The 12805-nt window shown below is 37.7% G+C and overlaps 1 protein-coding gene across 1 annotated transcript in view; it reads left to right on the top strand.

Annotated features, from left to right (window-relative positions):
* The first annotated feature begins 454 nt into the window (after positions 1-454).
* Positions 455-12805, top strand: part of LOC137649184 (flagellar attachment zone protein 1-like) — a 30255-nt gene continuing 17904 nt past the window's right edge. Inside the window, exon 1 of the mRNA XM_068382173.1 lies at positions 455-1601. Within this exon, the coding sequence (XP_068238274.1) occupies positions 455-1601 (1147 nt within the window). The remainder of the gene's footprint in view (positions 1602-12805) is intronic.

Consider the following 12805-nt stretch of genomic DNA (forward strand, 5'->3'; position numbering starts at 1 on the left):
GAGAGAGAGAGAGAGAGAGAGAGAGAGAGATAGATGACCATTTCAGAATCGTCGTTGTAAAAATATTCGATTGAGCTCCCAAAGTCTGCAGGATTTTCTTGTCTTCACTGGATCTTTGAGTCGGTTTTCTGCCAGGTCTTCAGAATTATTTCCTCTCCAACTGATCTCCCAAAGGGGAGTAATTGGAAATCTATTGGTTTTTTGCCAGGCCTTGAACTGTTTCTCAATGGCTGCTACAGGATCATTTTGTCTCCAGTGAAGACTGAAAATCTTCATCTTCCCTGGCTCCAGGAATTCTTCGTTTTCAGAGAAATGTGTCAATATTTTTTTTTTCTAATTTTAATGCTATATTCCTTAGCCATGTGAGGCATTGAGTAAATCTATACTGTACAAAATGGTTAGATTTATGACTGACAGGATTATTTTGCTAGGATCTTTGGCTACTTTAGGCACCATGGCATGGTGCTGGGGAGGAGAGGATTCACATCGAGAAGCAGAAAAATTCTTGGATTTGATAGAACGGGAGGAAATGGAGAGACTGCAACCAGCAGTCTACGGTGGGGCGAATCACGTTGCCGGTGAAACTAGGGAACGCACACAATTGGAGGAAGTATCTCAAAAGGATCTAAGTGAGAAATTGGATGGTGAAGATGAGGGAATTCAGTTGTTTGATGATTTCCTCGCTAAAATACATCAAGAAACTGAAACGGGAATAGACTTAAAAAACCTCTGTGAAGAGGTCCATGGCGATGAGGCAGAAGAAGTTGAATTATCTAATGACATCGCTAACTTAGCTTTAATAGATGACTTAGAAAGAGCCAATAAGAATATTGAGTCTCTTATGGTAAGTCTAGAAAAAGCTGAAGTTCGGAACGATAAAATTCGTGATGAGCTTTTGGCAAAGGTGGCTGTAGAAAAGGAATTAGAAAATGCCCATGAGGAAATTCGGATGCTCGAGAAGAGGCTGGAAAGAGTAACAGGAGATCTGGAGACAGCCAACAAAAAACTTTGGGAAAAGAGCGACTTGCAGGAATACGTCGAAAGTGCTGATAATGAGATCCGAAAACTCTGGGCTGAACTGGACAGTGTCAAGGCTGAAAACAAGAGAGTGAAGTCTGAAAACGTTTTGCAAAAGGCTACTTTAGAAAGTGAACTTAATGCTGCAGTCGAGGAGGTCTACAGAATAGGAACTAAATTGGATACTGTCCTGGATGAGAACAGCAAGTTGAAGACTGAACTATTAATTAAGAAAGAAGTGGTGTGCGATCTGGAAATGGCTGAGGAGGAACTCTGGAAAGAAATTGCTGGTGTTAAAGCAGAGAATAGACGACTGAAGAGAGACCTCTCAGAGGAGAGAACCATAAAAAATATGTTGGTGAAGGCCAACGAGAAGAATAAGAAATTGGAAGAAGAAATTAGGAATCTAACTTCAGTGGCAGACGAATTTGCAATTTATAAGGAGAAGTATCAACATATGATGGAAAGAAACATGAACCTAGAGAGGGAATTAAACCATAAGAATTACGCTATTACCCAACTTGTAGACAGTCTCTCTCAAATACACCCCGAGTTGAAGGAATTATATCATATGGAAATTTCTGGTGAGCAGACTGAGGATTTAATATGGGATAGCCAGTTGAATAGATTCGCCCTTCAAGAGACGAGAAGGCAGGGCTGGAAAAAAAACTAAAGAGGAATTATATCCCAACGCAAAATATGAAAAAACTGGGGTTTCTATCCTCACCAAAAAAAAAAAAAAAGTGGTGATTGTAATATCGGCACCAAAAAAAAAAAAAAATAAAATGGTGATTATAATATCGCCACCAATAAAAAAACAAAAAAAAAGGTGATTATAATATCGTCACCAACAAACAAAAAAACAAAAAAATGGGGAGTATAGTATCCCCACCAAAAAAAGAAAAAAAAAATGGTGATTATAATATCGCCACCAAAAAAAAATATTTATAGGAAAAAGGGAATAAAATTTTTCTTTAATTTTATTTGGAAAGGATTTTTTTTCCTGTTTAGTGTTGTTTGAAAAGGAATAATCTTTTTGTTAAGTTTTGTACTTCACCCATTCTGGACAGGTTCAGGACATCAGTTTCACTGGAAAGGACACCTGAAAATATTTGGCTTGAAGGACGCTTGGATGGACTGCCCCCAGCTTAAAGGATGCAAGGCTTAACTATCCAGCTTGAACGATGCTTGGAATAACCTGGAGGAAAACAGGATCTGCAGAGGGAAGGAACCTGGCTGATTCTAGTACGCTGTGTACCTTGATGGACAAGAACAAGATGTTTGTCAAGCGTACAAATGGTCGGATATCTAGATCTATTCCTTTGGATACCAACCTTCGGGTGGTTCTGGGGGAATAATCTAGAAGACTGGCTATGCAGAGGGATGAAGCTGGGATTCTTCTAGTATGCAGACAAGTTCTTGGAGGTTGAACCAAGACATCTTTGGCTGGGAAGAGAAGCTGCATCTTTTGGAGGTAGGCATTCATGGTTAGGTGGGCAGCATCAGTCCAAATTTTTAGGAACTCACAGCTGTGGAGCATCAAATAGCAGGAGCAGAAGATAGTAACAGCTAGCAAAAGTTAGCAGCAGTAGCAGAACCAGCAGCAATGGAAAAGCAACAGTTAGCAGTAGCTTGCAGCAGCCGCAGCTGAAGTTAGCAGCAGTATGCAGCAGACGTTAGCAGAAGCAGCTAGCAGCAGCTAGGAGCAACAGCAAGCAGCATGTGCTAGCAGCAGCAGCTTGCAGCAGCAACAGTTGCAGTAGCGAGCGGCTGCAGCAGGAGCAAGCAGCAGCTGCAGTAGGCTGCAGCAGCAGCTAGCAAAAGCAGCAGCAGCTACCAAAGGTAGCAGCTGAAGCAGCAGTCTGCAGAAGCAGCAGAGAGCTGCAGCAGCAGCAGCCGCAAGCAAGAGCAGCAGTAGCAGCATCAAGCAGCAGCACTAGCAACGCCAGCTAGCAGTAGCAAGTAGCAGCAGCTAGTAGCAGAAAGCAACAGCATGCAGCAGCTAGCAGCAGCTAGTAGCAGAAAGCAACAGCATGCAGCAGCTAGCAGCAGCAGTAATTAGCAGCTACAATTGATAGTAGCTAACAGCATCAGTTATGAGCGAAAAGTCTACAAACAGCTGGGGGTCGTGAGAAACAGCAGGAACAGAAGCAGCAAAAACAAAAAAAATAAATAAAATACTAAAAGGATTAAAAGAAAACTAAAAAAAAAATGCAGCAGCCAGAGGAGGAAGAGAAGCAGGAGGAGAAGCAGCTGAAAAAAAAACCTAAAAAAAGAATATAAAAACCCCAAAAAAAGAAAAAAAAAGGAGCAGCAACTAGAGGAGGAAGAGAAACAGGAGGGGAAGCAGCAAAAAAAAACCTAAAAAGATATAACCCCCCAATAAAAAAGAAAAAAGGGAGCAGCAGCAGGAGGAGGAAGAGAAGCTGGAGGAGAAGCAGCAAAAAAAAAAAAAAAAAAAAAAGGAGCAGCAGCAGCAGGAGGAAGAGAAGCAGGAGGAGAAGCAGCAAAAAAAAAAAAAAAAAAAAGGAGCAGCAGCAGCAGGAGGAAGAGAAGCAGGAGAAAAAAAAAAGGAGCAGCAGCAGCAGGAGGGGAAAAAAAAAAAAAAGGGAGCAGCAGCAGCAGCAGCAGGAAAAGAAGCAGGAGGAGAAGCAGCAAAAAAAAAAAAGAAATATATATAAAAAAAAGAAAAAAAAAGGGGAGCAGCAGCAAGAGGAGGAAGAGAAACAGGAGCAACAGCAGCAAAAAAAAAAAAAAAAAAAAAAAAAAAAAGAAAAAAAAAAAAACTAAAAAAAGAATATAAAAACCAAAAAAAAAACAAAAAAAAAAAAAAAACAAAGGGAGCAGCAGCAAGAGGAGGAAGAAAAACAGGAGGAGAAGCAGCCCCCCCCCCAAAAAAAAACCTAAAAAAATAAAAAAAATAAAAAAAGGAGCAGCAGCAAAAGGAGGAAGAGAAGCAGGAGGAAAAGCAGCAAAAAAAAACAAAAACCCTAAAAAAAATGTAAAAACCAAAAAAAAGAGAGAAAAAAAGGAGCAGCATCAAGAGGGAGAGAAGCAGGAGAAGCAGCAAAAAACAAAGCAAAAAAAAAAAAAAAATATATATATATATATATATATATATATATATACATATATATATATATATATATATATATATATATATATATATATATATATATATATATATATATATATATATATATACGAAAAAGGGAGCGGCAGCAAGAGGAGGAAGAGAAGCAGGAGAAGCAGCAAAATAAAACAAAAAAAACTTTAAAAAAATATATAAAAAGAAGGAGCAGCAGCAAGAGGAGGAAGAAAAGCAGGAGGAGAAGCAGCAAATAAAAAAAAAAACTAAAAAAATATAAAAACCATAAAAAAAAGAAAAAAGAAAGAAAGGAGCAGCAGCAAGACGAGGAAGAAAAGCAGGAGGAGAAGCAGCAAAAAAAAGAAAAAAAAAATATAAAAACCATAAAAAAAGAAAAAAGAAAGAAAGGAGCAGCAGCAAGAGGAGGAAGAGAAACAGGAGGAGGAGCGGCAAAAAAAAAAAAAAACCTAAAAAAAGTATAAAAAATAAAATAAAAAAAGGAGCAGCAGCAAGAGGAGGAAGAGAAACAGGAGGAGGAACAGCAAAAAAAAAAAAAAAAAAAAAAAAAAAAAAAAAAAAAAAAAAAAAAAAAAAAAATATAAAAACCAAAAAAAAAGAAGAAAAAAAAAAGGAGCAGCAGCAAGAGGAGGAAGAGAAACTGGATGAGGAGCAGCAAAAAAAAACAAAAAAACCTAAGAATAAATACAAAAAAAAAAGAGAGCAGCAGCAAGAGGACGAAGAGGATCAGGGGGTGGAGCAGCAAAAGAAAAACGAAAAAACCTAATAAAAAGTATAAAAAAGGAGCCGCAGCAAGAGGAGGAAGAGAAGCAGCAAAAATATAAAAAGAAATCCTGAAAAAAAAAGAGAAAGGATCAGGAGGAAGTAGAAGAAGAGAAGTACGAAGAGAAGCAGCAAAAAATAAAAAAATTCCTTAAAGAAATATAAACCCCCCCCCCCCAAAAAAAGGAACAGCAGCAAGAGGAGGAGGAGAACAAGGAACTTTGTTTTCACGAGGAAATATCCTTTGATGTAAAGGTACAAGCCTACATTATAGGATAAAGTACTGTCTTAGTTGGAAGGATCAAGTAGTTGGATTATGGAAGATGGACATAAAAAGGAACTTTGATTTGAGGAGGAAATATCCTTTGATGTAGTGGTACAAGCCTACATTATAGGATAAAGTACTGACCCGGTTGGAATGATCAAGTAGTTGGACTATGGAAGATGGAAAGAAAAGGGAACTTTGTTTTGAGGAGGAAATATCCTTTGATGTAGAGGTAAAAGCCTACATTATAGGATAAAGTACTGTCTCAGTTGGAAGGATCAAGTAGTTGGACTATGGAAGATTGAGAGAAAAAGGAACTTTGTTTTGAGGAGGAAATATCCTTTAATGTAGAGGTACAGGCCTACGTTATAGGATAAAGTACTGACTCAGTTGGAAAGATCAAGTAGTTGGACTATGGAAGATGGACAGAAAAGGGAACTTTGTTTTGAGGAGGAAATATCCTTTGATGTAGAGGTACAAGCCTACATTATAGGATAAAGTACTGACTCAGTTGGAACGATCAAGTAGTTGGACTATGGAAGATGGACATAAAAAGGAACTTTGATTTGAGGAGGAAATATCCTTTGATGTAAAGGTACAAGACTACATTAAAGGATAAAGTACTCTCAGTTGGACCGATCAAGTAGTTGGACTATGGAAGATGGACAGAAAAGGGAACTTTGTTTTGAGGAGGAAATATCCTTTGATGTAGATGTACAAGCCTACATTATAGGATAAAGTACTGACTCAGTTGGAAAGATCAAGTAGTTGGACTATGGAAGATGGACAGAAAAGGGAACTTTGTTTTGAGGAGGAAATATCCTTTGATGTAGAGGTACAAGCCTATATTATAGGATAAAGTACTGACTCAGTTGGAACGATCAAGTAGTTGTACTATGGAAGATGGACAGATAAAGGAACTTTGTTTTGAGGAGGAAATATCCTTTGATGTAGATGTACAAGCCTACATTATAGGATAAAGTACTGACTCAGTTGGAACGATCAAGTAGTTGTACTATGGAAGATGGACAGATAAAGGAACTTTGTTTTGAGGAGGAAATATCCTTTGACGTAGAGGTACAAGCCTACATTATAGGATAAAGTACTGACTCAGTTGGAACGATCAAGTAGTTGGACTATGGAAGATGGACAGAAAAAGGAACTTTGTTTTGAGTAGGAAATATCCTTTGATGTAGTGGTACAAGCCTAAATTATAGGATAAAGTACTGACTCAGTAGGAACGATCAAGTAGTTGGACTATGGAAGATGGACAGAAAAAGGAACTTTGATTTGAGGAGGAAATATTCTCTGATGTAGTGGTACAAGCCTACATTATAGGATAAAGTACTGTCTCAGTTGGAAGGATCAAGTATTTGGACTATGGAAGATGGACAGTAAAGGGAACTTTGATTTGACGAGGAAATATTCTTTGATGTAGTGGTACAAGCCTACATTATAGGATAAAGTACTGACTCAGTTGGAATGATCAAGTAGTTGGACTATGGAAGATGGACAGAAAAGGGAACTTTGTTTTGAGGAGGAAATATCCTTTGATGTAAAGGTACAAGCCTACATAATCGGATAAAGTACTGACTCAGTTAGAACTTTCATGTAGTTGGACTATGGAAGATGGACATAAAAAGGAACTTTGATTTGAGGAGGAAATATCCTTTGATGTAAAGGTACAAGCCTACATTAAAGGATAAAGTACCGACTCAGTTGGAATGATCAAGTAGTTGGACTATGGAAGGTGGACAGAAAAGGGAACTTTGTTTTGAGGAGGAAATATCCTTTGATGTAGAGGTACAAGCCTACATTATAGGATAAAGTACTGTTTCAGTTGGAACGATCAAGTAGTTGGACTATGAAAGTTGGACAGAAAAAGGATCTTTGTTTTGAGGAGAAATTATCCTTTGATGTAGAGGTACAAGCCTACATTATAGGATAAAGTACTGACTCAGTTGGAACGATCATGTAGTTACACTATGGATGATGGACATAAGAAGGAACTTTGTTTTGAGGATGAAATATCCTTTGATGTAGAGATACAAGCCTACATTAAGAGACAAAATACCGTCTCAGTTGGAAGGATCAGGTAGTTGGACTATGGAAGATGGAGAGAAAAAGAAACTTTGTTTTGAGGAGAAAATATCCTTTGATGTAGAGGTACAAGCCTACATTATAAGATAAAGTGCTGTCTCAGTTGGAAGGATCAAGTAGTTGGACTATGGAAGATTGAGAGAAAAAGGAACTTTGTTTTGAGGAGGAAATATTCTTTGATGTAGAGGTACAAGCCTACATTATAGGATAAAGTACTGTCTCAGTTGGAATGATCAAGTAGTTAGACTATGGAAGATGGACAGAAAAAGGAACTTTGTTTTGAGGAGGAAATATCCTTTGATGTAGTGGTACAAGCCTACATTATAGGATAAAGTACTGTCTCAGTTGGAATGATCAAGTAGTTAGACTATGGAAGATGGACAGAAAAAGGAACTTTGTTTTGAGGAGGAAATATCCTTTGATGTAGTGGTACAAGCCTAAATTATAGGATAAAGTACTGACTTAGTGAGAACGATCAAGTAGTTGGACTATGGAAGATGGACAAAAAAAGGAACTTTGATTTGAGGAGGAAATACTCTTTGATGTAGAGGTACAAGCCTACATTATAGGATAAAGTACTCTCAGTTGGACCGATCAAGTAGTTGGACTATGGAAGATGGACAGAAAAGGGAACTTTGTTTTGAGGAGGAAATATCCTTTGATGTAGAGGTACAAGCCTACATTATAGGATAAAGTACTGTTTCAGTTGGAACGATCAAGTAGTTGTACTATGGAAGATGGACAGATAAAGGAACTTTGTTTTGAGGAGGAAATATCCTTTGATGTAGATGTACAAGCCTACATTATAGGATAAAGTACTGACTCAGTTGGAACGATCAAGTAGTTGTACTATGGAAGATGGACAGATAAAGGAACTTTGTTTTGAGGAGGAAATATCCTTTGACGTAGAGGTACAAGCCTACATTATAGGATAAAGTACTGACTCAGTTGGAACGATCAAGTAGTTGGACTATGGAAGATGGACAGAAAAAGGAACTTTGTTTTGAGTAGGAAATATCCTTTGATGTAGTGGTACAAGCCTAAATTATAGGATAAAGTACTGACTCAGTGGGAACGATCAAGTAGTTGGACTATGGAAGATGGACAGAAAAAGGAACTTTGATTTGAGGAGGAAATATTCTCTGATGTAGTGGTACAAGCCTACATTATAGGATAAAGTACTGTCTCAGTTGGAAGGATCAAGTATTTGGACTATGGAAGATGGACAGTAAAGGGAACTTTGATTTGACGAGGAAATATTCTTTGATGTAGTGGTACAAGCCTACATTATAGGATAAAGTACTTTCAGTTTGAACGATCAAGTAGTTGGACTATGGAAGATGGACATAAAAAGGAACTTTGTTTTGAGGAGGAAATATCCTTTGATGTAGAGGTACAAGCCTACATTATAGGATAAAGTACTGACTCAGTTGGAACGATCAAGTAGTTGGACTATGGAAGATGGACAGAAAAAGGACCTCTGTTTTGAGGAGGTAATATCCTTTGATGTAGAGGTAAAAGCCTACATTATAGGATAAAGTACTGTTTCAGTTGGAACGATCAAGTAGTTGTACTATGGAAGATGGACAGAAAAAGGAACTTTGTTTTGAGGAGGAAATATCCTTTGATGTGGATGTACAAGCCTACATTATAGGATAAAGTACTAACTCAGTTGGAACGATCAAGTAGTTGGACTATGGAAGATGGACAGAAAAAGGAACATTGTTTTGAGGAGGAAATATCCTTTGATGTAGATGTACAAGCCTACATTATAGGATAAAGTACTGTCTCAGTTGGAAGGATCAAGTAGTCGGACTATGGAACATGGAGAGAAAAAGAAACTTTGTTTTGAGGAGGAAATATCCTTTGATGTAGAGGTACAAGCCTACATTATAGGATAAAGTACTGTCTCAGTTGGAACGATCAAGTAGTTGGACTATGGAAGATGGAGAGAAAAAAAAACTTTGTTTTGAGGAGGAAATATCCTTTGATGTAGAGGTACAAGCCTACATTATAGGATAAAGTACTGTCTCAGTTGGAAGGATCAAGTAGTTGGACTATGGAAGATGGACAGAAAAAGGAACATTGGTTTGAGGAGGAAATATCCTTTGATGTAGAGGTACAAGCCTACATTATAGGATAAAGTACTGTCTCAGTTGGAAGGATCAAGTAGTTGGACTATGGAAGATGGACAGAAAAAGAAACTTTGTTTTGAGGAGGAAATATCCTTTGATGTAGAGGTACAAGCCTACATTATAGGATAAAGTACTGTCTCAGTTGGAAGGATCAAGTACATGGACTATGGAAGATGGACAGAAAAAGGAACATTGTTTTGAGGAGGAAATATCCTTTGACGTAGAGGTACAAGCCTACATTATAGGATAAAGTACTGAATACGTTGGAACGATCAAGTAGTTGGACTATGGAAGATGGACAAAAAAAGGAACTTAGTTTTGAGGAGGAAATATCCTTTGATGTAGAGGTACAAGCCTACATTATAGTATAAAGTACTATCTCAGTTGGAACGATCAAGTAGTTGGACTATGGAAGATGGAGAGAAAAGGAACTTTCTTTTGAGAAGGAAATATCCTTTGATGTAGAGGTAAAGCCTACATTATAGGATAAAGTACTGTCTCAGTTGGAAGGATCAAGTACTTGGACTATGGAAGATGGACAGAAAAAGGAACTTTGTTTTGAGGAGGATATATTCTTTGATGTAGAGGTACAAGCCTACATTATAGGATAAAGTACTGTCTCAGTTGGAACGATCAAGTAGTTGGACTATGGAAGATGGACAGAAAAGGGAACTTTGTTTTGAGGAGGAAATATTCTTTGATGTAGAGGTACAAGCCTACATTATAGGATAAAGTACTGACTCAGTTGGAACGATCAAGTAGTTGGACTATGGAAGATGGACATAAAAAGGAACTTTGATTTGAGGAGGAAATATTCTTTGATGTATAGGTACAAGCCTACATTATAGGATAAAGTACTCTCTCAGTTGGAACGATCAAGTAGTTGGACTATGGAAGATGGAGAGAAAAGGGACCTTTGTTTTGAGGAGGAAATATCCTTTGATGTAGAGGTACAAGCCTACATTATAGGATAAAGTACTGTCTCAGTTGGAACGATCAAGTAGTTGGACTATGGAAGATGGACAGAAAAAGGAACTTTGTTTTGAGGAGGAAATATTCTTTGATGTAGAGGTACAAGCCTACATTATAGGATAAAGTACTGTCTCAGTTGGATGGATCAAGTACTTGGACTATGAAAGATGGAGAGAAAAAGGAACTTTGTTTTCAGGAGGAAATATCCTTTGATGTAGTGGTACAAGCCTACATTATGGGATAAAGTACTGACTCAGTTGGAACGATCAAGTAGTTGGACTATGGAAGATGGACAGAAAAAGGAACTTTGTTTTGAGGAGGAAATATCCTTTGATGTAGAGGTAAAAGCCTATATTATAGGATAAAGTACTGTCTCAGTTGGAAGGATCAAGTAAATGGACTATGGAAGATGGACATAAAAAGGAACTTTAATTTGAGGAGGAAATATCCTTTGATGTAGAGGTACAAGCCGACATTATAGGATAACGTACTGTCTCAGTTGGAACGATCAAGTAGTTGGACTATGGAAGATGGACATAAAAAGGAACTTTGATTTGAGGAGGAAATATCCTTTGATGTAGAGGTACACGCCTACATTATAGGATAAAGTACTGTCTCAGTTGGAACGATCAAGTAGTTGGACTATGGAAGATGGACATAAAAAGGAACTTTGATTTGAGGAGGAAATATCCTTTGATGTAGAGGTACAAGCCTACATTATAGGATAAAGTACTGTTTCACTTGGAAGGATCAAGTAGTTGGAGTATGGAAGATGGACAGAAAAAGTAACTTTGTTTTGAGGAGGAAATATCCTTTGATGTAGAGGTACAAGCCTACATTATAGGATAAGGTACTGTCTCAGTTGGAAGGATCAAGTAGTTGGACTATGGAAGATGGACAGAAAAAGGAACTTTGTTTTGAGGAGGAAATATCCTTTGATGTAGAGGTACAAGCCTACATTATAGGATAAAGTACTGTATCAGTTGGAAGGATCAAGTACTTGGACTATGGAAGATGGAGAGAAAAAGGAACTTTGTTTTGAGAAGGAAATATCCTTTGATGTAGAGGTACAAGCCTACATTATAGGATAAAGTACGGTCTCAGTTGGAACGATCAAGTAGTTGGAATATGGAAGATGGACAGAAAAAGGAACTTTGTTTTGAGGAGGAAATATCCTTTGATGTAGAGGTACAAGCCTACATTATAGGATAAGGTACTGTCTCAGGTGGAAGGATCAAGTAGTTGGACTATGGAAGATGGACAGAAAAAGGAACATTGGTTTGAGGAGGAAATATCCTTTGATGTAGAGGTACAAGCCTACATTATAGGATAAAGTACTGTCTCAGTTGGACCGATCAAGTAGTTGGACTATGGAAGATGGACAGAAAATAAAACTTTGTTTTGAGGAGGAAATATCCTTCGATGTAGAGGTACAAGCCTACATTATAGGATAAAGTACTGTCTCAGTTGGAAGGATCAAGTACATGGACTATGGAAGATGGACAGAAAAAGGAACATTGTTTTGAGGAGGAAATATCCTTTGACGTAGAGGTACAAGCCTACATTATAGGATAAAGTACTGAATACGTTGGAACGATCAAGTAGTTGGACTATGGAAGATGGACAAAAAAAGGAACTTAGTTTTGAGGAGGAAATATCCTTTGATGTAGAGGTACAAGCCTACATTATAGTATAAAGTACTATCTCAGTTGGAACGATCAAGTAGTTGGACTATGGAAGATGGAGAGAAAAGGAACTTTCTTTTGAGAAGGAAATATCCTTTGATGTAGAGGTAAAGCCTACATTATAGGATAAAGTACTGTCTCAGTTGGAAGGATCAAGTACTTGGATTATGGAAGATGGACAGAAAAAGGAACTTTGTTTTGAGGAGGAAATATTCTTTGATGTAGAGGTACAAGCCTACATTATAGGATAAAGTACTGTCTCAGTTGGAACGATCAAGTAGTTGGACTATGGAAGATGGACAGAAAAAGGAACTTTGTTTTGAGGAGGAAATATTCTTTGATGTAGAGGTACAAGCCTACATTATAGGATAAAGTACTGACTCAGTTGGAACGATCAAGTACTTGGACTATGGAAGATGGACATAAAAAGGAACTTTGATTTGAGGAGGAAATATTCTTTGATGTATAGGTACAAGCCTACATTATAGGATAAAGTACTCTCTCAGCTGGAACGATCAAGTAGTTGGACTATGGAAGATGGAGAGAAAAAGGACCTTTGTTTTGAGGAGGAAATATCCTTTGATGTAGAGGTACAAGCCTACATTATAGGATAAAGTACTGTCTCAGTTGGAACGATCAAGTAGTTGGACTATGGAAGATGGACAGAAAAAGGAACTTTGTTTTGAGGAGGAAATATTCTTTGATGTAGAGGTACAAGCCTACATTATAGGATAAAGTACTGTCTCAGTTGGATGGATCAAGT

The sequence above is a fragment of the Palaemon carinicauda genome, chromosome 11 (genome assembly GCF_036898095.1).
Source record: "Palaemon carinicauda isolate YSFRI2023 chromosome 11, ASM3689809v2, whole genome shotgun sequence".
NCBI lineage: Eukaryota > Metazoa > Arthropoda > Malacostraca > Decapoda > Palaemonidae > Palaemon > Palaemon carinicauda.